Genomic DNA, 27985 nt, shown 5'->3' with positions numbered 1-27985 from the left:
ATATATATTTACTCAAAAATTGTAATATATAACAGAGTAAATTACAAATTTACTCACTAAATTTTGTTCTATTTCATATTTCACTTATTATACTTTTAAATTTTCAATTTACTCACTATACTTTCAAATTATTCTTATTTTGGTCACTACAAAATATTTTATTATTATTTTGGTACGGCATGATATTTGTAATTTAAAGTTTAGTGAAATAGGAGAGAAGTAAAGTTAAGTGAGTAAATTTGTAATTTACCCTATATAAAAACTTAATTTAGGATCTTTAGTTTTAAGGTTTATTTTAGCATCTGATTTTAATTTCATTTTACTTAAATTTGAATTTCTAGTACTTAATATTCTATTAATTTGAATAAATAACTCAAGTTTATGTACTAATTTGAACACGAAATTAAGTTCAGGTACCTAATTAGATAAAAGAAACTATAAGTACCAATTTGAATATTAAAGCGTGTTAACATGTATATTTATCCTGAAATAATCTCTTAATCAGGATAGAATAAGAAAACATAGTGAAAGGGAAGCTGAAATTATCGACAGCCAAAGGAAATCACAGACAGCATCGGCAGCAAAGCAACGACAGAGGAAGAAGCATGAGCAGCAATCAAGGGAAGCTAAAACCATCAAGCTCCGAATTGGATTTGGATCGACCGAATATCGAAGATTATCTCCCTTCTGGAGTCTCCATTCATGAACCCCACGGCGAGCTTCGCCTGTAATTTCCACTTCCCCTCGTTTTCCCTCCATTTTATCTTAAGAATCTGTTAATTATTTGATTGATTAGCTGATTATGATTTTATTGAACGTGACTTCAGAAGCGATTTGCTTGACATTTCTCCCATCTTAACTGAAGCAGCTGGTGCCATTGTTGATGTAATCTCTCTCTCTCTCTCTCTCTCTCTCTCTCTATATATATATATATATCCCTAATTCCTTGTAACAAATCTGCATGTTTTTATGGAAAGAAAGCAAATTCAAATACTTTGATGGATTTATTTATATGGGTTTATATGATTGTTTTCTAAAGTTTTGATCTTGAGAAGATTGGTAGGCTTTTTACTTTTCAAGATTTAGCTGATTATAGCCGTGTTGTCAACGAGCAGGATTCATTCACGCGGTGTTTTAAGTCGAATCCTCCCGAACCGTGGAACTGGAATGTGTATTTGTTTCCTCTCTGGTGTTTCGGCGTGGTAGTTCGGTACTTGATTTTGTTCCCTGCAAGGTTGGCCTTTCTTCTTCTTGAAAGTAACATGGAATTGTTTAATGCATGATGGTGTTTGTTTAAATGAAGTTTGCTTGTCATGGTCTTAGTGTATCATATGTTGAAATGCTTGGGGTTTATCTGAGTTTTCTGTTGTGCTGTTTGATCCGCAGGGCTATAGTTTTGACAATAGGATGGATAATATTTCTGTCATGCTTCATTCCTGTTCACTTTCTTCTCAAAGGGAACGATGCCTTGCGGAAAAAGTTGGAGGTTTAAACTTTTAAGCATTTCTACTTCGTGCAGCTTTTATTTCTCAGTTTGTCTCTAGGTGTATGTGTATGTATGCATGTGTGGCGATGATCGAAGAAAAGGTTTGAAGTTCTAAAATGGAAATTTTTGTCATTCTCTCTTTGGGGATTTCCTATACATTTCTAGCAAACTAGTTACTCACCAGTTTGCTACTCACCTTTATTCTAGTACATTTTCAATTGAAATGATTATGCTTAAACTTAGTTTCTCATATTTGCTTTTCAGAGGGTTTTGGTGGAGCTAATCTGCAGCTTCTTTGTTGCTTCCTGGACTGGAGTTGTTAAGTACCATGGACCACGGCCTAGCATGCGGCCCAAACAGGTTTAGCTCACTTTTCTTTCTGCCCTTTATATCACTATGATTTTGGTTATCGATTTAATTTCATAAAGGTTTTGTCTGGTTCTTTAGTACTCCTTTGATGCTGCCTCTCTGCTAATTAAAATATATCTGAGCTTTCTTCCATGGGTTGAACAGGTGTTTGTGGCCAATCATACTTCTATGATCGATTTCATCATATTAGAACAGATGACTGCATTTGCTGTCATTATGCAGAAGCACCCTGGATGGGTTGGTAAGTAGTAGTGCGAAGCGAACATACGTACTTAAGAATGATGCATACATATTTTAATGTTATGCGGGATTTTTAACTAGCTGATTACTTCTATAGCATATAGATTATTAATGTTATAGGGAGTACTAATTATCTGATTACTTCTTTTGTGTATAAATATTAATGTTGTAGGGAGTATTAATGAGCTGACTATTTCTGTTGCATATAGATTTTTTAATGTTATGCGAGATTATTCTTTATCCGATTACTTCTGCATATTGTAAAATATATACATACTTCTGTGTTATGCAAAACTTCTCCCTTTTCTGTTGTTTTGTTTGATTCGAGCTTCAAGATTTCCTACTTATATCTTAATAGATCTCTACTATTATTTCTACATGTAGGACTGCTACAGAGCACTATTTTAGAGAGTGTAGGGTGTATTTGGTTTAACCGTTCAGAGGCCAAAGATCGTGAAATTGTAGCAAAGAAGTAAGTACAATCAAGAGTAAGGAACATGTATATATCAATATTATTTCTGTCTCATGGTTGTATAAACTTCTGAATTTCAGGTTAAGGGATCATAGCCAGGGGGCTGACAATAACCCTCTTCTCATATTTCCCGAAGGGACGTGTGTAAACAATCAATACAGCGTTATGTTCAAAAAGGTATAAAATTTGGGGAGAACGGCTTAAGTTGTTCCTTTCTCATGCGTCCTATGTCCGTTGACATCTTGGTTTCTCTGATGATGTTTTAGGGTGCATTCGAACTTGGTTGCACAGTTTGCCCGATTGCAATAAAGTACAATAAAATTTTTGTTGATGCCTTTTGGAATAGCCGGAAGTAAGGAATTGATCCCCCGAGTCTTCAACTGTCCCAACACAAATATATAATGTCTTCTATATTTTGTGATACCTGTTAAGTCTTACCAATATTCCACTTCCCACAGGCAGTCCTTCACAATGCATTTGTTGCAGCTTATGACATCCTGGGCTGTTGTTTGCGATGTTTGGTACCTTGAGCCCCAAAATCTAAGGCCTGGAGAAACGCCCATCGAGTTTGCGGAGAGGTTAGTCCTATTCTTTACTAGCGGAAATCAGTCGTTGAGGTCACCTATTAATACGTTTCAAGCCTTTCCTAGAGAAGCAATACCTTTGATTCAGATGATATCCTTTTATACAGGGTCCGAGACATAATATCTGTTCGAGCAGGTCTTAGAAAGGTTCCATGGGACGGATATCTGAAGTATTCTCGCCCAAGCCCTAAGCATAGAGAGCGAAAGTAAGAAAACTTTTCTATTTTCTCTTTCCTTGTTGTCATAACACATTATCTTTTGAGATCTTAAATGATAGCTGCAACCATGAGTTCATTTTCGGTAATTTAGTTGTCAATGCATCAGCAATTTACCATCTAAATAATTTATCTGCATGCTTGCAACTAGAGACAAGGGTCCCTGTAACCTACCCTTAAAATAGGATTTTCTAGTCCTCGACTTAACATAGGGGATCCGTTTTTGAGTAAAAAATTATGTTGATATATTGTTTATTTACGTTTGTCCTTAATTCATAAACATAGTTAAATTGGTTAGCAGCCATAAGTACTCTATACTGAAAATTCTTGACAGATTTTCTACATGAAGCAAGCTGTTCGTTATTTACGTTGATGCCTTTCGATATACGAATGGTATTTTGAATGGGTTATTGTTGCACTTTGCAGACAACAAAACTTTGCTGAATTTGTTCTTCGGCGACTGGAAGAAAAGTGATTGATATAATGTACATTTTGTTCGGTTAATGTAAGGATTGCTCTTTGATCTTTGGTCCTTCAAATTGTTGATAGGTCAAAGTTATTACAAAGTTTACTGTTTCCTTGTGGTGTAAGCATGAAGAATGTAACATTGGAACAAGATGATGTGTTTAAACGCTTTCGAACCTATGTTTCATAGATGTTGCAGCTAAGGATGGCAAAAGAACCCCTATCCGATGGGTTTCAACCCGATTCGATATGGTCGGATTTTTCTAAAATGAAATTTGAATTCGGGTTTTGTTGTTGTTGATACTAGAATTTTGTTAAAAAATGATTATTTTAATTTTATGTTAATTAATTGAATAGATTTTTTTTCTATTTTGACAAAAATGTAATAAAAAATCATGTTAAATCGGGTTGAGTTGAAGTTAGTTTTTTCCGATAAATATGTAATTAATTTTTATAAATAATTAACACATGAGAAATAAAACAACGGTATTTTTTTATTTTATTATAGGGTTATTTACCAAACGTACTTAAAAGTAGTGTTTGAATTCCAAATCAGTCCTCACTGATCATATCATTCTAATTTATTTCTCGTACTAGCATTATCATGTTTATCAAATATTTTCTTCAACCTAATAGTTAACTTGACCATAAACCAGATGTTCAAAAATATATTGTCAGTGTGTTTATACGTTTAGGATTCAATTAAAACATTTCAAAGTTTTAGGACCAACAAAAACCCAAACCCCAATTTACAGACCTTCAAGGCAATTAACCTCTTTTTTAGAAGCGGACGGCTCTAAGCTAAAAGGCTTAAAATACAGTGGGCCGATGAAAAGAAAGTCCCAATAAACAGTAGATTGAAATTGACTTATAGGATTCACTTCCGAAGTGGTTTTTGTTGTTGAAATTTGAAACTACCTCTCCGTAGTTTATCAATGGCGATGATTCGATGCACCGCTTTAGACGATTCTTTCTTGATTTTAGCTTCTTAAATTGACCTTAGCTTTCTCCACCGCTACTCACTCACTTCCTCTAGAAAAGGTAATTTTCTTTCCTTTTAATTTTTTTTTCTTACGTAATTTCTCTTCGTTTCCGCAATTTCATGTTTCCTCTGCCGCGTTTTTCTAGAGATCCAAACAGAAGAATTCTCTAGCTGATTTCTCTAGGCTCTGTGAAGAAAAATTCAGTTCCGTGATTGCATGTTGAAAACATATCGTAAAATTCAGTTATTTTCGCGGTTTGCTCTGTTTCGCTTCATTTCTCTTTGTTTAATTCTTAATTATTTTATAGATTTATGTTATTCAATGAGTTTTCATTTCTTTTTTATTTTTTGTTGCTTCCTCTTATCTTGCTTTGCTCAAATTTGGAAATTAAGAATTACTTGATTTTTATCTAATTTTCTCAATGTGATTTTCAGGTCTGGTAGATTATAAAACTGATAATTGTGCGGAATGGCACAGACAAGTTTCACAGGTTCCGCGATTTCAAGTGGACTGACACATAGAAAGAAGGAATGGAACAGGATAAATACGTATACGAGTTCTCATTCTTTGTTAAACCAGTATGAAATTTGTAGATTTAGGAAGGAATTAGGCTACAAAGATGGTCTGCGAAGCTGCCACCTATCTGCAATGCATAGAAATTCATTGTTGTCACCATTACTGACACATAGGAAATGCCATTCTCCAGCACTTCACAGTCAGGTAGGGTCTGATTTTGGTGTGGAAGATGCCGAGGAGAGACTCACGTTGAATGAACAAAAGGATACTGCCCGGATTAATTCAATTGCAACTGATAATGTTGATGTCCAGTAAGATTTTTGTGACACAATGTCTCATTATTTCATAGTTATGTTGTTAAAGTTTTGACGTAGTTCGGTTTGTGTAATGGTTATGAAAATCATATTGATTGGTTTCTGGAATATAACGTTTTCTTCCCCTTCTAGCATAATGGTAAAAGAGAACTTTAAAGGAATAGAGGAAGGGAAATAAGTCGACTTTGTAAAATCATGTATCATTCATGTTATCATTATGAAATGCAAGAATAGTTTCATTACCGCGGTGCTCATATATGCTTCCTTCCTTCATTGCCACATTCTTAATGGTTGGGCTCTAAAACTCCATTTTACCAATTCTTATATGCTAGTATGAACTTTGAATTTTCTCTATGCAGTGAGGTGACGGAAACTTCTACGGATGTGAAGAGGGAACTTATTATGCTTTCTCTGCCTGCGATTGCTGGACAGGCTATTGATCCGTTTGCACAACTGATGGAGACAGCATACATTGGAAGATATAGTATGAACTTAATTTTAAGTTTGTTCCATTGATTTAATCGCTAGAATAATTATATTTTCCTTCTTTTGGTTATTTGATGCGATCATGCCAACAACGTTTGTTTTTGGTAATAGACTAAATATTTAGCAGTTTCTTTTTTTGTGATTCCTTTATTAGTCTTTTGATTCAATCATAGTTTTCTGAAGGATATTCTTCTCTATAAGCATGGGTGTATTACTCGTATTCTCTGTTCCAAATTGCAACACACTACTTCAAAAAATAATTTTGTATGTTTAAGCTGATTTTGTGCAGTTCCATGTAATTTGAATTTTGAAAATTAATAAAATCTTCCTCTTGAGTGCACAGTTTCAATCTTCAAGTTCTGAATCCAATGATTTATTGCATTTATGGAGATATTTCATTGTTGTTTCGGTAGGTTCCGTGGCATTAGCCTCTGCAGGTGTTTCTGTATCGATTTTTAACGTGGTATCAAAGTTGTTCAATATTCCTCTCTTCAGTGTTGCGACTTCCTTTGTTGCTGAAGACATTTCTAGGAATGCTATTGAAAATTTGTCATCAGGTGAATTTTTAGAGATAGGTGCTGCATGCTGGTTTTTGGTGAATCTTGTCACTAGTTTATGTTACCTGACTTATGTAGATGACTGAACATTTTCACTTGATCTTTGACTATTTGAATTCTCATTTTGAAGCGGAGAGTACTAATGGAAAGCCTCTTGAAAGAAAACAATTATCATCAGTGTCAACTGCTTTACTTCTAGCAATTTTGATTGGCATCATTGAGGCATTGGCATTATCTCTTGGATCTGGATTGTTTCTTAAGTTGATGGGAGTACCCTCAGTAAGTTTAGGCTTATTGTAGATTTATTTTTCTTTGTGTTTTAGTCATCTTTCTCCTGGTCCTCCTTGCTAAAATACTGCTAGTTATTAATTTGGAAGCTTCTTGTCTTGTTTTTCTCCTCTTAACAGACATCAGATATGCATGTTCCAGCAAAACATTTTCTTTCGCTTAGAGCTCTTGGGGCTCCCGCTGTGGTAATCTCTTTGGCTCTTCAAGGAATTTTTCGTGGTTTCAAAGATACACAGACTCCTGTTTTCTGTTTAGGTAAGTGTTTGGAAGAGCTGTGCCTGGAATGAGCTATGTTTGTATTTACTATACTTTTTGTTGAACACATACCTTGCAATGTAATTTAGGTCTACGAACTTACTTTTTGTTGAACACGTACCTTAGAATGCATGACTGTAATTTATGTCTACAAACTTTCTTTACCATTTAGATGCAGAAGCAGCTAGCTGATGCATAGACTTTCAATGATCAGTAACATAAGTGTGTAGAAATCGTTTAAAATTTAAGTGATGATCTACAACCTGACACGAGGATGCAAAAATCTCCGTGTAATTCTTTTGAAATTAATCTTTTCCTCTTTTTTGGTCCTTCCCTTCTTTTTCATTCTCTGGGCGTTGTTGGAGTGTATATCAGGACCTAACACTTTGTTGATTTGTAACTACTCTTTTATCCATTGGAGTAGAACCACTTCTGGTCTATAATATTTTAAACTGATTATGGTCTATGTTTCTCTTGGTTCTTTAACTCTTCTGGTTGACTGAATCTTGTGTGTGCGTGTAGGGATTGCTTGCCCCCCCCCCCAAAAAAACACATCATTTATCATCTTTTAAGTGTTACTGTGAAGATTGAAGCACTGTTAGTGGTATAGAAGAAAGGGAGAATTTGATATGTCTAAAGCATGCAGTAGATCTTTGTTACCCTTTTTTTTCCAGTCATTAATGATAAATGTGTTAGGTTTCTCTTTTGTGATATCCCTCTTCTTTATTTGACTACTTAGTGTATTTGCTCCTAATGCAGGTGTTGGTAATGTATTATCCATATTCTTTTTCCCCATACTTATGTTTGGCTTTCGAATGGGTGTGACTGGGGCAGCTCTCTCTACTGTTTTATCTCAGTAAGCAAGTCGTTTTGGGCATTAATTTGCTTCTTCCCTTCAATGATTTGTTTCCATGGAAATGATACTACAATACAATATCTTCTTGTGTCAGGTACATTGTTGCCTTTCTGATGATTAGGCATTTAAACAAGAAAGTTTTATTATTGCCCCCAAAGATTGGGGAATTGCAATTTGGTGGCTACATAAAATCTGGTAATTTTTTTACTGGCTTCAAAAGACAAGGTTTGCTATGTGGAGAACAATCTCTTTATTATGATTGTATCCTTCCATTTTATAATCCTTGTTCTTTCTAGGATATCCAACGGCAACATTTTGTTCTTGGATGACTATATATTTTTACGTTATTTATTTTCTTACAGAAAATGGGGTTTTCAGGTGGTTTTCTTATTGGAAGAACTCTTTCAGTCCTAATAACAATGACACTGGGGACTTCTATGGCTGCTCGTCAAGGTTCAATGCCCATGGCTGCGCATCAGATATGCATGCAAGTATGGCTTGCTGTATCTCTTCTAACAGATGCGCTTGCAACATCTGGTCAGGTACAAAATTCCCGGGGGATATTTGTAACTTATTCGCATTTACTCATATTACCTGTTGACATTTTAACCAAACAATCATTTAGATCAGAGAGAGATCCCTTAAATGCAGATCCTTATGGTTACAAACAAGTGCTCACAGACTGTAAACCATTATTTTGCTTGTCTAGATTAGCGAGGAATAATGCCGCCCTTCTTTCTAACATTTTTCTTTTTGTAGGCATTGATTGCAAGTTACCTATCTAAAGGCGACCTACAAACTGTGAAGGAAGTTGCTAACTTTGTGTTGAAAGTAAGCTTTTACCAGGATTTTCCTCCAACTGTTATCATCAATTATTATGTTGATATCTGGCTTGTGATATTCCAATCACTAACTTGATGCACGTGGCTTTACAGATAGGGGTTGCCACTGGTGTTTCATTGGCTGCAATCCTAGGTGTATCATTTAGTTCTTTAGCGACCTTGTTCACGCAAGATGCTGAAGTTCTAGCGATTGTTAGAACCGGTGTGCTGGTAAGTATTCAAATTAACATCCAGTAAGCTTGTCCTTTTTTTTTGGCTTCTGCATTTATGATTGTCCTTTGATCTGTATTAACGATCTCTTATAAAAATTATTGTAGTTCGTCAGTGCTAGTCAACCTATAAATGCCTTAGCGTTTATATTTGATGGTCTCCATTATGGCGTCTCAGACTTTCCTTATGCAGCTGGTTCTATGGTACGCCACTTGAAAATTTCAGTGACTAATTTTAGATACAAAAAATAGATTGCTTCGTCTAACATGTTGGTTATGTGATCTCCAGATGTTGCTGAGTGCCGTCTCTTCCACATTTTTGCTCTTTGCCCCAAAGACTCTCGGTCTTCGAGGGGTTTGGTTGGGCTTAACTCTATTTATGGCTCTGCGGATGACAGCAGGATTTGTCAGGTAAAAGTTTTGAGAACGAATTTTATGTTTCGAGTTATGTTCCATTTTTCCAAGACCGAGACTAAAGACTTGAAAGTATTGCCATATACAATTTTTTGTGCCAATGTATACTAGTATTTATGCGTCTTTGATTTTATGTTTGTTTTTACAGAATACTATCTAAAACCGGGCCTTGGTGGTTCCTGCACAAGGACTTAGAGAGAGGTGAGCTTAGTGTATGTTCATAAAAACCTCAGTTCTGAGGTCATATCATTGTTCGAACTGCTTTTGTTGTGTTTTTTTATGCATAAACGGGAAAAGGTGGTCTTTTAATTGGATTCCTCTATATCAAATTTTCCTTCTGAAATTGCACCAGTAAAACTTTATAAATTCGTTTATGATATGAAAAATTAACTAAGACATGATACGAAATAAGTGCATTAGATCTTAAACACACCATGAACCCACGATTATGGACACGGTTTATTGAACACACCATATATGCAAAGCACCGATGCACTTTCTACGATAGTATCCTCCCGAGTATTCAAGTATTTGTCCCATTGTTTTTATATCTTTTTCCGTCTCGTTAATGTTTGGTAGCTTGAATGTCCCATCGAGAAGCTCTGCTATCCATCTGCATCTCATCTTTGAGGTAAAAAGAAATACTCACCGAGAATCCGAGTACAGCTAGTTGTGGCATCCTTACTCCCTGATCAGAACAATGCTCCGTTTATATCATGTTTCATAATCGTGTTTAAAGTGTTTTATATTACACCATGCATCGACAGGTTATTGCAGATAACTGACCCGTAGAGTGGAAGGGCTGCATCAGGGAACTAGATATGTACTTTTCGAAGGTTTGAGCATGAAAATGTATTTGAGCTTGTGTTCACTTTTGAATCCGGTGACCAAGATGAGTAGGTCTGCTTCCATTGGTGCAGTTTCACCTTCAACCAACACTCCATTTTTGCAGAAACCGAAGCTCGGGGCCTTTTTCAATTTGTTTTCTCCCTCTTCGACTTAGTTGTTGAAATTTTCCGGGACAGTTGAGGAGGCTGTGTTGGGGACCATGCCATGTTTTGCCTAACGAAGCTTCTGTTTTATATCACTTTCAACAAATTTTGAGTATGCATCTGTCAAAGAACAAGTGAGCACCCTTTAGAGAAATAGAAATATTTATTTATCCAAAAAATAAAATGTCATTGTTATTTGGATTCAAGGGTAAGTGAGTATCGGATACGAGTACATGTTCCGACACGAGTAGTTACCAATGATGCAAGAATTGTAGCCAGAAGCCCAAGGAGAAGCCCTTCACCAGGCATATGAACCATAAGCAATTTAGAAGCTAGGGTACATATGTGCGAGTGAAAATCCTTATGGAAGATAATCCAGGACATTCCTGTGAGCTAACTGAATAAAAGTGTGCCCCTACAAACCCCGTTGGCATTGAATGAAATTTATCATCTTAGATCTAGATAACAAATATTTGAATTGTCTCATTCATTTTCTAAAATATTCAAGTTTAAATAATTATATCTGTAAAGTGTTTATTAGTTGGTGGTTAAGAGAATTTTGGATAGATATTGTCTTATAATCATCTTATATTATTAAAAGAAATTTTAAAATTTAAATTATCTTATAATTATTTTATATTATTAAAAAAACTAAATAAAAGAAAACTGGAGGTATTTTAGATAAAGGTCGAGTTTAACATTCCTATTAATTACTTTATTATATTGCAATATAATTTTTAATAAAAATTATGACACTTGTTGTGTAATAGTTTACACAATATTGTTAATTTTAAAATCATTTGTTTTATTTTAAAGTTAATGATTTAGGGTTATAGGATTTACGTTTAAGGTTTATAAGTTATTTAAAATTTAGATTTCGTTATTAAATAAAGATAAGATTATATAAAGTAAAATTTAGACGGTCTATGTATGAAATAATATTCTTTTAAAATAAAAATATTCATTCTAATTTATTGTGTACTGTTGACATGGATTGTTGGGGAGAAGTATTTTTAAAAATCAATATCATCATTTTTTAACTTAATTATTTAAACTAATTAGTAATTAATGACATTATAAAAACAGGGTCAGTTAAACTAAAATACAGTGATTATTTTCAAATTTAAGTATATTAGAAAGGATTGAAACCATAATTTGACCTCTGATGAACATACCTAAAACATTTATTTTAAAAACTGAAAATAACATTTTATTTATTTTTAATTTGCTAATACAACTGACATAGATAAAGCATAACTCATTTCATTCATGCATGCATTTCATCTTCAAGCAAGGGCCTTAGCCCTTTCCCTTAAAACAGCCTTCTTCAACTTCCCCGTCGAAGTGAACGGCAGATTATCAAACACTATAGTCTTCGGCACCATATATTCCGGCATCTTTCCACGGCAGTACTCGATGATCTCGTCAGCACCGGTATCATCACACCCTTCCTTAAGCCTCACAAAGGCACAAACCGTCTCTCCCAACTCCTCATCCGGCTTCCCCACAACTCCGGCCTCGAAAACCGCCGGATGTGTAAACAGCACCGCCTCGACATCCACCGTGCCTATTTTCTTATCCCCAGAAATAATCAAATCTAGCTTCCGATCCTTAACTTCAATTTTCCCATCATGATGTCTCACTGAAATATCCCCTGTATGAAACCAACCTCCTTCGAATGCAGCTTTAGTCCTCTCCGGATCCTCATAGTAACCTTTTGTCACCGTGCTGCCTCTGAACATCACTTCACCTAAAGTGAACCCGTCGAACGGCACGCTTTCTATCGTCGCCGGATCTTTAACATAGACGGACTCCATCAACATGAGGTTCAGCCCATGAATAGCTTTGGTTCTCGCTTATTCTTGAAGGGGAAGAGAGTTGTATTCAGGCCTCCATGGATACATGGTTCCGTGCCCCAACATCTCCGACATCCGTACGAGTGAGTGAGAATAAACCCGCGCTCTTCGATCTTGAAAACCACATGTGCTGGCGGTGGAGCGCCGCCGGTCATTATGTTCACCTTAAACGGAAGTGGTTTTTAGTTCGCGTTGGCGAGTAAGCTAAGAACCGGTGTCGCACCGCCGAGGTTGGTTACATTGTATTTGACAATGGCGTCGAAAACAAACTTGGCGTCGTATGTACTAATGCAAATGTTGGTGCCACCGAGAGCGGCGGTCGCCCAAGCGAAACACCACCCGTTGCTGTGGTACATAGGGACGGTCCATAAAAAAAACCGGCATAGCTTTCATTTCATTGAGAATGATTTGAGCTAAGGTTGTCAAATAAGCTCCTCTATGACTGTGAACCATTCCTTTCGGATCCACTGTTGTTGGGATTGACCGAAGGCTTTCCATTTATCAAAAACTTGTCTTTTGTGTCTACTTTCAATTTGGAACCTTAAGAATTTTTTAGAATAAAACTTTAACATATCACATCAGTTTTTCTTAACCACAACCACAGTTATCAAATCGAATTAATAGTATAGTTTGCCCAAAAAAAAGCAAACAAAAAGACTTGAAAGTAGAAAAGTTATTGAACTTACAATATCACCATGGGAGACTTTCATCTGATTCAGTGCAGAGGCAAGTTTAGAGCATCTTTGGAAGGTTTGCTTCCATGTATACTGCAATGAACCATAAACAATGGACACTCGTCACCATACACCATTGAAGCTCTCTCCAAGAAGCTTATAGGAGAGAGGTACATAATTAGCTGAGCATGGAACCAATTGTTCCATATTTTCCAGACTCTTGATCTCCAACTATTGCTTCAGATGTTAATGAAGAATTTCAGGATATTCAGATGTTCATACAATGTATATATATATGTATGGGGACGATTCATGTGGCCCTTGGGGGGGATGGATTTAGCAGTGTCTATGGTAAGATATCAACTTATAAATTTATGGAATTTTTAACCTAGAATGTACATAATTGTTTTCCTTTAAATGACAAATGTAATTAAATTTTAAACCATAAATGACAAACAATTCTATCCACTAAAAAGTACCATTAAAAAACTACAAATTATTATGTCACCATATCTATTAATTTAATAAAATTAATATTTTTATATAATCAATATATATATATATCTTAATCTTATTAAGATGGTAAAAAAATTAATTAAACTCTTTTCATGTCATCATCGTTTACATGTGAACTATCACATTAACATTGTAGATTATCACTTCAACATAATGAACCGTCATATTAGCATCTAATTGTAGATTTTATCACATATAAAGCGTCACCAATTATTATGTTTACCTTAAACGGAATAAACTTTTGATTCGCGTTGGCAATTAAGCTAAGTACCGGTGTCACACTGCCGAGGTTGCTTACATTGTATGTGACAACAACGTCGAATATGAACTCGGCATCATATGTTCTAATGCATATGTGTGTCACTGATCAGTGGTGATTGACTAAGGGAAGCACCATCCTTTAATAGGGATATAGCTAGAATCAAACATAAGAGAATCAATAATTTATAAAATATTTAAATCATATGGAGAGAAATAATCAATTATATCAGTCGTTGATAATTTACCTCTTTTGATTTTGATGGAGAATCGTAATCAATGGTTTAATGACTATTGATCTATGGTTTTGATTAATTAAGGAATTTTTTTAGAGAATGAGTGAAGAAGTCCCAATAAAAGATTTTTTTATTTAACATAAGAATTTATATATTTACCTCTAATGCATGTTGATATCAGATCTATGATTATTTTAATAAAAAAAGTCTTGTCAAATATTTTAGGTTTGTCGATAGTCTTGTAAAGAGATAAGGAGATAAGAGTTAAATGAAATAGACATATTTGACTCCAAAAGTATCATTTGAATCCAAAGGTATACCAAATCTAAAAAGAAATAGGGACAAGATCTTATTTGATTAATATTTAAATTAACAATAAAAAAACAATGACTGTCAACCACACTCGAAACCGATATATGTTTCAGCGAGGATCTCTAAGGCTTCAATGGCGAGTTTAAGGTACTGACGATCAACAAACAACACTTTTGCTCCATGTAGTTTCAACTGTCCAGCTAATGCACACGAGTCCTGGTATGTCTAATGGCGAAACGACGGTGACCGCCATCGGAACAGTAAAGTAAAGATCGTATGGTATTTGTACCCAATGCTGCAACCTGTTCAAAAACGTCAAAATATTATTAAAAAAGTAAACAAAAAACTCAAACTCAAAACCAGTCGAGCTTACAATTTCGCCCTGGGACGTTGATTTCGTTGATAAGTTTGTTTCCATGTGTATCTCAATGAACCATAAAGAATGGAGACTCTAATGCTCAGTTTTTACCAATGTAATCTCCAATGTTTAAGATGTTAATGAAGAATTATATCATATGTTAATACAATCCATAACTGAGCAGATACCTTGGAACCTAGACCACAACTTAAAAGGTTGAATAATATACTTCATCCGCAGGCAAGCGATGTTCAGCCACTGCATACAAAGGTTTCGCCAAGAAAAAATTGTTTTTCGACTTGAATCGAATTTTAGACCCAATGGAACTCTCCTAAACTCATATCAGATCAAGTGCGCTAAAAGAGTTTATTTTACATATCAAATTCAAATGAACAATGTATCGATCAGACTCGACCCATGATCATCCCTAATTTCTAAAGCTCCACAGTCGCCGTACCTTGTTCACATGCATCATCTGCACAAAATTAACATAAAACACCAAACTTTTCTTTCTGTTTCGTTTTGGCCAGACATAAACACCTATACATGATGTGTATGTGTGGTATCACATATACAAAATTAGAGAGACATTATCTCATCTGATTGCCAATGTAGCTCAAATGAGTTATATGGGTGCATGAGGGCACATGCTGAGAATTGTATTTTCAATTAATAAAATATAATTTTATAAAAAAATAAACAAAAAATTTAAATTATATGTTAAATATATGAATCCATAAAAATTCAAATTCATTAATATTATGGATGGTCAAGGTTCAAACCAAGGGTTTATAAACACTCCATGTCAAAAACATATAATCTCTAAAATAGAAGGGGCACTTTGCAAAAATACAATTTTATCTTCCTTTACTTTCCAGCTACTCCTGTCTTTTTCTCTCATTCCCTAATATCTTAATTTAAATGTCAAATACAAACCAAAAATTTTGGTGGTTAAGAGATATATTATTATTCTTTTATGTTTTAAGTTTGAACATTATATATATAATAATATGTGTTTAAATCTTTTAGCAAATATATCTTATATTCATCTTATATTTATTAAAAAAATTAACAATAAATAATTACTAAATTTATGAACATTTTATATTATTTTGTAATATCTTAATATAGTATTAGTTAAATATTTGAAGGATAAATGATATATAAATATGAGAATGCATTAATATTTGAAGTGTAATTCTATATTAATATTCGAAGGTATTAATATTATAATATTTTAAATTAGAAATTATTACTATTTTTCAAAAATTGTCTGTCAATAAAATCGTACTATACCATCATTTGTTGTTGACTAATCAATATACGTTTGATTTTAATAAAAAAACGATATGTTAAGTTTTATTTTTGTTTAGTTTTATCCATAAATTTTTTATTCAATCCTAAATTAACCTCTATTTGTTTATACATTTTATAATTTAATCCTCTAGTTTTTAAAAAAAAATAAAATTCAGAATCAACTAATAGATTGTATTTATAAAATAAAAAAAATAAAAAGGTTAATTTAATATTAATAATCTTTTAAGAGATTAAACTAAATAAAAATAAATTTTAAAAGACCATTTCACTAAAATTTAGATGTATGTATATCAACGGGTCAAAATAATGTTAATGTGGTATGATCTTATTGGTCGACCGTGTTTTTAATAGATTGTAACAAAAGATAGATATTAAATTGGAAAAAATATTAAGGATAAAGTGTATTAAAACAGTCAAAAATTAGAGAAAATACATAAACTTGGAATAATTTGTTGAATAAATTGATCAAATAAATTTGAATATTCTAAATTTAAAAAATCTAAAATAATTCGAACTATAAAAATTACGATAATCATGAAGAAGCCGAATTTTAGTAGACAGTCGTAGTCAAATAAGTCACCCCACAAAACATTGAATCATTAAAATTGAAGGACTCTTTTGAAAATTTTATACTTTTTCTATTCCTTTACCTTTCCTCTACTTGTCGTCCATGGAACTTTCTGCAACTCCTTTTTGATGTATTTTTTTCTCCCATTCTCTCTCAAACCTCAAAACCCTAATTTGACCCTCGAAAACTCCCAAGATCTCCAATCTACGTCACCCCAAAAATGGCTACATCACGCAGATCCATCCCTCTCCTGAGAACCCTTATAGCTGGAAAAACCCAAACCCGTACCGTAACGTACATGCCCCGGCCGGGAGATGGTGCCCCGAGACCTGTGACCCTAATCCCAGGAGACGGGATCGGACCTCTGGTGACGAACGCTGTGGAGCAAGTGATGGAAGCGATGCACGCGCCGGTTTACTTCGAGAAGTACGAAGTCCACGGCGACATGAAGCGTGTACCGCCGGAAGTCATGGATTCGATAAGGAAGAACAAGATTTGTCTAAAAGGCGGCCTGAAAACGCCCATGGGAGGCGGAGTCAGTTCGTTGAATATGCAATTGAGAAAAGAACTGGATCTATACGCATCATTGGTCAACTGCTGTAACTTACCGGGTCTGCCCACCAGACACGAGAACGTGGATATTGTCGTGATTAGAGAGAACACTGAAGGTGAATATTCAGGTCTTGAACACGAAGTTGTGCCCGGCGTTGTGGAGAGCCTTAAGGTGAGTAAACCAAGTGGAATTGGATTGTTTTTATTATGGAAAATTGAAGATTTTCATGTTGTTAATTTTGTTTTTGTTTTAGGTTATAACCAAGTTTTGTTCGGAGCGGATTGCGAAATATGCCTTTGAATATGCTTATTTGAACAATCGAAAGAAGGTTACTGCTGTTCATAAGGCCAATATTATGAAGCTTGCTGATGGGTTGTTCTTGGAGTCTTGCCGTGAAGTAGCAACTAAATATCCGAGTATCAAGTATAATGAAATCATTGTGGACAATTGCTGTATGCAACTCGTTTCGAAACCGGAGCAATTCGATGTCATGGTATATATGAATTCCTTTGCTTGATATTCATTGAATGTTTTTGAATAATGATATTGGATATATGGTTGGCTAGTTAGGTGTTTTGATCTTCCCCTCTAGTATACATCTATGTTGTTTGGTTTGTCCCTGTGTCCGATGCATGTTTGAACACGAGTATAAAGATAGCCCTTGAAGGACCTTTAGAGTATGTAGAAAACCTTTGCAAAAATTGAACATACGGGTATCGAGTACAAGCATTGCTTCAACTGTGCTGCTTTGTTGCTTGAATGATCTTTCTGCACTAGCAACCTTACCCTCCTGTCTACTTGCTCGGTTTACTAATTGAAATTGAACTCTCAACTGGATTGATCGAAGGATATAGAATCGAGAGTGGGATAGAACTATAGATTGATTGCTTAAACTCTCAATTGTCTTATAGCTTATAGCAATTCACATACATACCAATGTAAGCAAACTTTTTTCCCTATATATGGCCTCCGTTGTTCCAACTTGTATATATGTCAATATAGTCAACTCTCCCAATCGAGTCTGAATAACATAGGTTAATATTGATATATGGTACTTGGAATATGATCCTTTGAAAGTTCTTTTTGATGGTGTGATTTACCATTCTTGTCATACATACAATGTCTTGAACTAGTTCAACGTGAAGATAGAGATAATCATAGAGACATCAAAATTTCTTGACTTTGAATCGGTGACTTACGGTTTTTGATATCTTTATTACCTATACCAACCACAAGTTGTATGCTGTGGAGAATGATATGCAATATGCTAGAAGAGATAATTGCCCTTGAGATTTATGTAATTTTCTTTTATGTTGCATAATCCTTTCTATGTTATTTATATGTTGGTTTTACTTTCGGTGTTTGTGTTTAGGTTACTCCTAATCTTTATGGAAATCTTGTTGCAAATACGGCTGCCGGTATAGCTGGAGGCACTGGTGTCATGCCCGGAGGTATCAATTACTCAACAATGTGTTCAGATTTGTATTAATGTGTCGTTTTCTGTTCTTCGCAATTTTTTGTTGTCATGGATGCAATACGGAATAGTGTGATAATGATGGCTTTCATTAAACAATTCTCTTAACTGTAGGCAACGTGGGAGCTGAATTCGCCGTGTTCGAGCAAGGTGCTTCTGCGGGAAACGTGGGGAAAGAAAAAATATTAGAGCAAAAGAAGGCAAATCCGGTGGCATTGCTTCTCTCATCTGCCATGATGTTGAGACATCTACAGTTCCCTTCTTTCGCCGATCGACTCGAAAGTGCAGTGAAACGTGTGATCTTGGAGGGCCAGTACCGGACCAAAGATCTCGGCGGCGATAGCACAACACAAGAAGTTGTCGATGCAGTCATTGGTAAGCTAGACTGATTTGGTTCTCAAAATGATTTGCTTATTCTCAACCAATGGGTTTTATCCCAGAACCATCTTAAATTTTTCCATATGTCATTCATGATATTAAATTTTCTCTTTATGCAAGTTAAGGTGGATTATAACACTATTACATTGGATGAAATAAACATCTGGGCTATTCAGACATTAATACGAGATATTATTTTTTTAAATATATTTTTGTCAAATACTATTATCTAAAATTTAACATATAATTAGTTTTTTTACTTTTATTGGGTTATTATTTAATATACAAGATTCATTATTTGAATTTTAAAATCTGAACTTTAAATTTCTAAATCTAAGCTCTAAATTCTAATATAAAATTTAAACATAAAAAAGAAGAAGATATCATTAAAATAAACAAATTTGTGTATTTCATACAGACTCTGTATCCATAATATTATATGTTTTTATTTATTTGTAAAGACAGTAATAATTAGATTAAAGGGTAATAAGATATTAAGCTAAAATTAAAAAGGTTAAGTTACATAAATGGTTTTTGAATTTTTAGAGTTTGTATTTTGAACATTGAATTTTTAATATTTATAATACAATCGTTAAACTTTTAATTCACTTTAATTAAGATAATTATTTTCAATTATTATTAAGAAAAGTCGATGTTGCATGTTAAAGTCTTGTCCCTTAATAGAATCCTAGGTTTTCAAACCTTGAATTAACAGCTGTCTCTTCTCCTTTCGTTGTCGTTTTTAGTTTTTTTTTTTATTATTATTGAAACAACTAAAGAGATATGTACGATTGTATTCTTTCTAACCAAAAAGGTATATTGATTAAGGGGGAAATAAGTCTTTTTAGTAAAGGATCTTTATTTATAGTAGTGTGCTTCTGCGTTGTAGAAAATTTATGTCGGAGATCTAACAATTAGAATATTCTCTTATCTTTTCCAAAATCTCTCACCCGTTCGTAGTATTCAACGATTATCCCACCTTTGCATACAAAAATAATATGTTTAAAGGATGAGAAAATAATCTAACTTATACGTGTCGTGGTTTTCATTATCGGACATCATTCAATTGACCAAGTTTATATCCTTTAACAATATAGTGCAATCGTCAAATAACATTGATTCCGTCAAAGTTCTAAGATTTTTAAGAAGACCTCATTAATCGATATTGACGTTTCTTTCCAAACTTCAAATCGTTCAAGGAGTATTTTGGGACCTAAAAAGGTAACACCTAATGTAAGGATCTCTAAATATGTTTCAAGTCTCATTTCGACTCGATCAAACTAATTTTCTTTATATAATTTATGAGCTTGTTACCTATGGATTGATATGGAAATCAGAAGAAGTTTTCTCTTCAACGATAGTACTTGTATAAAAAACACTTGAATATGTCACTTTTTATTTTTTAATGACGACAACGAAAGGAAATTAAAAGTTCATTGATTGTGTTATAAAATTTAAGAGTTTTCTGATTAAAATACAATTCTTATAAAGGTTCAGGGTCCATTTATGTAGTTTATCCTTAACAAGTATGGGTACAAATTTGTAAAACGTGGCCGGATATTATTGGTTTATATGACAAACCTGTTATAATATAATATAATAATAAATAAATAATTCAACAATATGGGCAGTACGGCCTCAAACACAAACCTGTTCTGTTAGAATCCCCAGTTTTCTCCAAATCTGAAGTCTCGATTCGAGAATCATCTTTGTTCTTACGATTCATTTTTTTCCTTCAAAAATTTCCCCCAATTCTTTAATTCCTTTTTCCAATTATTAAAAAAAATTCATCGCCCCCAATTTTCTAGGGTTTTTGATCGATCTGGGAAGGGGGAATATGGGTGCGGAAGGCGATTCCAGTGAGTCACGACTCGGTGGAAATGGAGGAGGAGAAGAAGAGGGAGTGGTGGTTAATATCCGATGCTCCAACGGTACGAAATTTACGGTGAGGACCAGCCTCGAATCCAGCGTTGGATCTTTCAAGGCTCTTCTGGCTCAGAATTGCGACATCGCAGCTGATCAGCAAAGATTGATTTATAAAGGTCGAATCTTGAAGGACGACCAAACCCTTCAAAGTTATGGTATGTTTAATCGCCTTCAGAAAAAAATGTTTTTCGCCCTTATAATTTCTGGCTATTTCCTATTTTGATTGAATTATAAGAAAACAATATAGAGAACGGTTAGATTTGTAAAATAAAAATGGTTCTGGTGACAAAATTTTGGAACTAGGAGGAAAATGCTTGATTTTCTTGTTATGCGTAATTAGGCTTTTAATTGGAACACGCTGATTTTGGTGATTTGGTATTGATTTTGTTGAGCTGGTTTAGATTGCTATATATTTGATTGTTTAACCTGCAGTTACGAAGATTGTGACATGATCATTCACTTTGAAATTGGAAGGCATTGATGCTAACACCACCCTTTAATCACTTGACTTTTTCACTATTGAAGGTTTGTTAGCTGATCATACCGTTCACATGGTTCGTGGTTTTGCCCCATCTTCATCTTCTCCTCCTGCTGCAGCTACTACAAACATTGCAGCTGATACTACTGCACCAGGGGTTACTCGAGGTATTGGTTCGACCGAGGGTGCTGGTCTGGGGCCTTCCTTATTATCTGGACTTAGTCCACTTGGAGGAGGTGGTGGGGATGGTGCTGGCGCTGGAGGTTTTGGTTTGTTTGGATCTGGACTTCCTGAATTTGAACAAGTTCAGCAGCAACTAACTCAAAATCCTAACATGATGAGGGAAATAATGAATACACCTGCTATACAAAGTTTGATGAATAACCCGGAGTTGATGCGCAGCTTGATTATGAACAATCCTCAAATGCGTGAAATTATTGATCGGAATCCAGAGCTTGGGCATATACTTAACGACCCTAGCATTCTTCGGCAGACATTAGAAGCTGCAAGAAACCCTGAACTCATGCGTGAAATGATGCGGAACACTGACAGGGCTATGAGTAATATTGAAGCCTCTCCTGAGGGATTTAACATGCTTAGGCGTATGTATGAAAATGTTCAGGAGCCATTTTTGAATGCTACAACTATGGGTGGAAATAATGGAAATAATCCAGGTTCTAACCCATTCGCTGCTCTGTTGGGCAATCAAGGTGGTTCTCAAGCTAGAAACTCAACTAATGATACATCTACAACCAATTCTGAAACCGCTCAGGGCCAAACTGCCCCAAACACAAATCCACTCCCTAATCCTTGGAGCAACACTGTTGGTGGGGGTAAGCAATTTTTACTTCATTAAAGCATTTCTGTCTAGCCATACTCATTTTTCAAGTGTGCATATTTTTCAATGCGCACATGCTGCAGAGATGAATGGTAGTTGAATTCCAAATGCTACTGATTGACAAGGAAAATTATGTCAGCATGATCCTGAAAGCTGATGGTCTGAGTACTTTTGATTAAGTTGACTTGATCAATGTTTAAAATAAAGCATTATTCAGAGTTGACTCAGTTGTTGGGTGAATGGTTTGATTGAATTTCATGTAATTATGGTTTGTTTCCCTTTTTTAATGTTGCATGCTTATGGACTATTATCTTTTGAATTTTGAAGTATGGATGACGGCTTCTTTCTTATTTAGATCACTTTGCACATAAAGCTAAATTGATTTGGCTTGCAACATTTTAGCACTTCACGAAATGTTGCCTTTACTAGTTTATGCTAAATTTGTTCAGTTGTGGGAGGAATGATTCATTTGAGACTTGTCTAATTGTAATTTGTTGTCCATGTTGAATGCTGCACGATTATTAATTACATTTACCTTTGTTTTGGGTTTTCCCAATATAAATGAGGGGTTCCTTCTTATCAGGAATAAAAAGATAAATTGATATGTCCTGCACCGTTTTACCATGTTTTCCGGATGAAAGGCAATTTTGAGTAAACTAGATCATATAAATATTTTGTTTTCTTTGAATGGAATTTTACTACTGTTGTATCTGTGTTTTAGATACTGATTTCCTGATGAGTTACTGTGTGCTGCAAATTGTCAGGGGGGACCCAGACCAACGCTAATGCAAGGCCAAATCCTGAAGTGGATGCCGGGACACCAGGTATTGGTGGTCTAGGAGGCCTTGGTATTCCAGATCTGCCTCCTATGTTGAATGGAATGCCAGATGCTTCTCAGTTGACTCAGTTATTGCAAAACCCAGCAATATCTCAGATGATGCAGAGCATAATGTCCAATCCCCAATATATGAATCAGGTATTTCGAGGAATCACTTCATTTGAGATTTTCATTTGCATCTTTTCATTTTGTTAACAATCTGTTTTTACTTTTTAGATTATGAATCTCAACCCCCAACTGCAAAGTATGTTTGATTTAAATCCTCAATTGAGAGAAATGATGCAAAACCCTGAAGTACTTCGTCAGATGTTTTCCCCTGAGACAATGCAGGTATGTTCTATATATAAGCTCACCATAGGTGATATGGCCTTCTATGCATGTTAAGGCTGCCTTGCTTTTTCTTTCAAGTACTGTTTTGTCAGTAAAGTCGGCTACGCTCATCTTTCCCTTTTTCTTTTCATTTCTCGCAGCAAATGCTAGCTTTACAACAGTCCCTCGTGTCTCTCAATCGACAGCAATCAACCCAGTAAGTGATAGTACCTGTGTCTGTTCTGTTGGTAACTAAAACTTCAATTGCCTTTTGCTACTCTTGCTTTCAAGGTTAACCTAAGACTTTCTTACAGGGATTCAGCACCAACCGGTGGTACTACAGGTACAGATAAACACAATTCCAAACTGTAGTTATCTCTCGAACTGTCTAGGGCTTTGTCTAGTTTGTTTTGCTATCTTTCCTTTATCTGCTCTGCTCCCATCCGTCTCCATGTTTTTACCCTTCATTTTGTTCGATCTCCTTTTCGGCAGCAACAGGAGCTGCTAATCTGGACTTGTTGATGAATATGTTTGGCGGGCTAGGAGCCGGTGGCTTGGGTGTCCCCAACCAACCCGATGGTTAGCATTCTTTTATCTTTATGAGGACTTTTATTAGAATTGTTACACTTATGGGTCTCTCTACTAATGTCATCTTCATTAATTTTCCAGTTCCCCCAGAAGAACTGTATGCCACACAACTATCCCAACTCCAAGAAATGGGTTTCTATGATACGCAAGAGAATATCAGAGCACTACGAGCTACTGCCGGAAACATCCATGCCGCGGTTGAGAGGCTTCTGGGAAATCCCGGGCAGTAATACCTTAATTTCATGCTCTTTTTTTTTTTTTTAAATGACCAAGAAACTCTCCAATGTAAGATTGGTTGATATTGGGTTGGTGCCCTAAGCAAACCACGATAATATTATACCCGATCACTTGGACCATTTTGTGCATCATTTCATATTTGGCACTTCCTTGTGTACATACACTTTGAATTATTCTTGTTTTTCTAATTTTTAACAACGCTTTTGTGAGTTTTACCCCCTTCGGTAAAAGTACCATTATCGCCTTCGGATTCGATATTATCCGATGAAAGTAATGTAATATAATATTATCAATAATGAATACTATTTGGGAATATTATATAATAAGTCATAGTTTGATTTAATTAAAATAAATTAAATTTCTAAATTAGATTGTTACCCGTATCACTGATATCGGGGGGGTTGGTAGATATTTTCTAAACTTTTTAAAATAAAATTCTAATTTGAGTGCTAAGCAGGACTAGAACACGAGACAACGGAGTGGCATGCACGCACCTGAACCATTCATTTGCTGTACATTTGGTTCTCTATTATATCACGTGTTATATATTTATTCTAGTTAATGACATAAGAACAATGAAGTTATTTTAAGTAGAGATTGAATATCCTACTACTTAACCAACAATTAGTTGGCCTAGTGAGATGAGATACTAGATTCTTTAAGCAATGTTAAGATTTGAATTTTGGCGTTTGTGAATGGAGCAAACTGGGTTGAGAGGATCGCCCTCGTCTCTGCAGTATATGATCTGATTAATCAGTCAATAGATTGAATATCAGTGATTAATTTAAAACGAAAATATCCTCCAACCCAGTTATGACATGTGTTACCATCTAATTAAAGATTAAAATTATTTTAATTGAACTAAATTATGACCAAATTGATAGAGTTTAGAAATATTAAGGACAAAATATATAATTATACCAAGTTTTTTTACTGCACCCTCCGTTAAAAGTTAACGACTAGTGGCTTGATTGGAATATTTAAATAGTTAGGTGATTTGATGATGAAATCAAAACATCAATAAACAAAATAAAAGGGAGAAATAGTTGAATGGTCACCCGTGGAGTTTACCCTAAATCTTAACACCGAGTAGCTTGAGAAAATACATGTTGATAAATGTTGAATTTCAAACAGCGGCTCTCTGTATACAATTGCTCCGTTAACTCCATCCTACACAAAGTTTGGCAACAGTATTTGGCAGCTGTCTTTGTCTTCTTCAAGGTCAATAAATTTATGGAAGGGATTGGTGTATATCCACTGGCCCTTCTTTTCACACGATACCATTTTCACGTAATATCTCAACCTATATCTAGTCGACACAAGATATTTCCAATTTAAATAAACGACATGATAGCTACTGGATAGTTCTATGGGGCATGAACTTGCCAATGTTAAAATGTTATCTCCAATTTTCGTTCATTTCATTGAAGCACACCATGGAATTCTCTATACAATTTCAACAACAACTCCATTTTGCGCTTTTTTCCACCATAATTATCACCATATTTGTGGCCACCATCCCTGTTAAAGGCAAGAAGAAACAGCAGAGGAGACCCCCCGAACCGCATGGGGCGTTACTGTTTCTCGGTCATCTTCTCGGAAAAAACCAACTGCTACATAGAACATTAGCAGACATGGCTGACAAGTACGGACCCACGTTCTTGATCCGTCTCGGGATTCATCGATCACTTGTGGTGAGCAACTGGGAAGTTGTAAAGGAATTTCTCACAACCAATGATAAGATCTTCCTCAATCGTCCAAAATCCTTAGCCATAAAACATATGGGGTACGACCATAACATGTTAGGCTTTGCTCCTTACGGACCGTATTGGCGCAGTATAAGGAAGCTAGCTACGGTTGAGCTCCTCTCGAATCGACGGCTCGAGTTACTCAAGCATGTTCCCGACACCGAAATCAATAGCTTTATAAAGGAATTATACGAGCTGTCGGTGAAAAACGGAGGTGTTGCGGTAGTGGAAATGAAGGAAAGAATTGGTGACTTAGCAACCAACATCATAGTGAGGATGGTTGCAGGAAAAAAAATATTATGGTACCGAAGGAAGCTGCAACGATGAATCAAGGCGATGCCAAAAGGCCTTGTGTGATTTCTTTTGTCTGGCAGGGTTGTTCTTGTTTTCCGATACGGTTCCTTTTCTCGGTTGGCTCGACGTAGTGACGGGAAACATAGTGAAAATAAAGCAGACAGCAAAGGAGTTGGATTTTGTAATTGGAAGCTGGCTAAACGAGCATCGCGAACGGAGGCACAACGGGGACCAAGATTTCATAGATGTCATGTTGTTTGTCATGGATGAAAGCAATGTTCCATTGAGGCTGGTGTTACCATTAAAGCAACTTGCCTGGTATGTTATTGTTAAGTAGAATCATGTAAGTTATAGGCATCATCAGAAAACAGATAACCTTATCAGACAATTGTGATTGCACAGTCTTCTCTTGGGTGGTATCGATACCAATGTGGTTACACTTACATGGGCAGTCTCCCTGCTATTGAATAACCGCAACGTGCTAAAGAAGGCCCGAGATGAACTCGACATCAATGTCGGGAAGAACGACAAGTGGAAGATTCAGACATAAGCAACTTGGTATACGTGCAAGCCATTATTAAAGAAACAATGCGATTATACCTGGCAGCGCCTCTATCGGTACCAAGAGAAGCTATGGAGGACTGCACAATAGCTGGTTTTCACGTTCCTGCAGGCACTCGACTTATGATTAACCTCTGGAAGTTGCAGCGTGACCCCAGCATTTGGCATAAGCCATTAGATTTCATGCCGGAGAGATTCCTCAGTGACCATGTTAACATAGATGTGAGGGGTGAAAATTTTGAGCTTATACCATTTGGTTGTGGTAGAAGGATTTGTCCTGGTATCACCTTTGCGCTTCGGTTCTAGCACTTAGCTCTGGCTCGACTGATTCATGGATTTGAATGGGGGACGGTCTCTGATGAAGCAGTCGATATGAGTGAAAGCATTGGAATAACCATTCCTAAAGCTACACCATTAGAGGTTACTCTTACCCCAAAGTTACCCTCCATGCTCCATAGGTAATTGGTGCAAAGATGCATAAGAATGCACGTGTGTGCCCAAAATTGCTGTTCGTATCCAGGGAATCTGGTAATTAATGAAAGGAAAAGCACTCAAGCATACTTCTTTTTGAAGAATAAATCATATATATTGCTTCTCAATTGAGTTCTATGCAAAGAATCTGTTTTTCCTACATCTAATTTTACAATTTGAAGAAGAAAAAAAATGGTTCATGAGATTGAGCTTGCCTCAATATCAGTAGATGACATCTCGGTGTTAACTAAACTATTTTCGGTTCGTTCCACTTAAGAATGTGTCTGCTGTACCTTAAAGCTTCATCAACAGAATCAGTCTCCAAGCAGGTAACCGTTGAAACGTACAAATTACGATCAGTAAGAGAATTGAACAATCTCTTGAACTTGGTAGCGATGTACTGGAAGGCACCCTGCGATAGCGAAGTGTGATTGTTTCTAATACAGCTGCAGTTGTTGTATTGATTATGGACGATAACTGGATTGAAGTCGTGGGACCATTCGCATCGAGTGAGAGGGATCTGCTCGATCTTTTCCTCGAGCAGGTCATCTTTTTTGAGTAATAGAAGGAAGTTCTTTTTCTCAAAGGTTGGATGGGTGACTATACTTTCAAACAACTGCTTGCTTGCCAACATTTTGTTTGTGAGAACTCCAT

The 27985-nt window shown here is 35.5% G+C and overlaps 5 protein-coding genes and 1 pseudogene across 9 annotated transcripts; 5 read left to right on the top strand and 1 right to left on the bottom strand.

Annotated features, from left to right (window-relative positions):
• Positions 1-497: 497 nt before the first annotated feature.
• LOC120150711 (glycerol-3-phosphate acyltransferase 9) lies at positions 498-22374 on the top strand. 2 transcript variants are annotated; one of them, XM_039163334.1, is made up of 15 exons: positions 498-727; positions 828-897; positions 936-1016; positions 1116-1234; positions 1387-1486; positions 1751-1846; positions 2000-2096; positions 2480-2567; positions 2648-2744; positions 2834-2919; positions 3026-3145; positions 3259-3357; positions 3793-3911; positions 18547-18566; positions 22343-22374. In XM_039163334.1, the coding sequence occupies exons 1-13, from the start codon at positions 606-608 to the stop codon at positions 3839-3841; spliced, it is 1224 nt and encodes a 407-aa protein (XP_039019265.1). In that variant the 5' UTR covers positions 498-605; the 3' UTR covers positions 3842-3911; positions 18547-18566; positions 22343-22374. The 2 variants fall into 2 exon arrangements, with proteins under 2 accessions (XP_039019265.1, XP_039019266.1); XM_039163335.1 differs by lacking the exon at positions 936-1016 and having other exon boundaries at positions 828-885.
• Positions 4716-10720, top strand: LOC120150709 (protein DETOXIFICATION 45, chloroplastic-like). Of its 4 annotated transcripts, none has more exons than XR_005518549.1 (16): positions 4716-4872; positions 5249-5641; positions 6004-6128; positions 6544-6687; positions 6818-6966; positions 7095-7230; positions 7990-8086; positions 8181-8281; positions 8465-8628; positions 8846-8917; positions 9022-9138; positions 9246-9341; positions 9427-9548; positions 9700-9752; positions 10319-10387; positions 10472-10720. XR_005518549.1 is itself a non-coding variant. In XM_039163332.1 (16 exons), the coding sequence occupies exons 2-15, from the start codon at positions 5283-5285 to the stop codon at positions 10133-10135; spliced, it is 1740 nt and encodes a 579-aa protein (XP_039019263.1). In that variant the 5' UTR covers positions 4716-4872; positions 5249-5282; the 3' UTR covers positions 10136-10182; positions 10319-10720. The 4 variants fall into 4 exon arrangements, 3 of the variants coding, with proteins under 3 accessions (XP_039019263.1, XP_039019262.1, XP_039019261.1); XM_039163332.1 differs by adding an exon at positions 10131-10182 and having other exon boundaries at positions 10319-10720; XM_039163331.1 differs by having other exon boundaries at positions 10319-10720.
• On the bottom strand, positions 11830-12360 carry LOC120150700 (probable acyl-activating enzyme 1, peroxisomal). Its single transcript, XM_039163321.1, has one exon. It carries the CDS (start codon positions 12358-12360, stop codon positions 11830-11832), a length of 531 nt encoding a protein of 176 aa, XP_039019252.1.
• LOC120150713 (isocitrate dehydrogenase [NAD] regulatory subunit 1, mitochondrial) lies at positions 16719-19226 on the top strand. The gene is made up of 4 exons (XM_039163336.1): positions 16719-17362; positions 17445-17684; positions 18564-18642; positions 18780-19226. The coding sequence occupies exons 1-4, from the start codon at positions 16859-16861 to the stop codon at positions 19052-19054; spliced, it is 1098 nt and encodes a 365-aa protein (XP_039019267.1). The 5' UTR covers positions 16719-16858; the 3' UTR covers positions 19055-19226.
• LOC120150710 (ubiquitin domain-containing protein DSK2b-like) lies at positions 20697-24376 on the top strand. The gene is made up of 8 exons (XM_039163333.1): positions 20697-21124; positions 21495-22280; positions 23050-23261; positions 23340-23453; positions 23594-23649; positions 23747-23775; positions 23925-24011; positions 24102-24376. Exons 1-8 carry the CDS (start codon positions 20881-20883, stop codon positions 24248-24250), a joined length of 1677 nt encoding a protein of 558 aa, XP_039019264.1. The 5' UTR covers positions 20697-20880; the 3' UTR covers positions 24251-24376.
• A 1285-nt stretch (positions 24377-25661) lies between these two features.
• Positions 25662-27985, top strand: part of LOC120150702 — a 28197-nt pseudogene continuing 25873 nt past the window's right edge.

Source organism: Hibiscus syriacus, unplaced genomic scaffold (genome assembly GCF_006381635.1).
Source record: "Hibiscus syriacus cultivar Baekdansim isolate YM2019G1 unplaced genomic scaffold, ASM638163v2 tig00111023_pilon, whole genome shotgun sequence".
Taxonomy (NCBI): domain Eukaryota; kingdom Viridiplantae; phylum Streptophyta; class Magnoliopsida; order Malvales; family Malvaceae; genus Hibiscus; species Hibiscus syriacus.
Note: the sequence above shows the minus strand (reverse complement) of the source record. Positions and strands in the feature narration are given on the sequence as shown.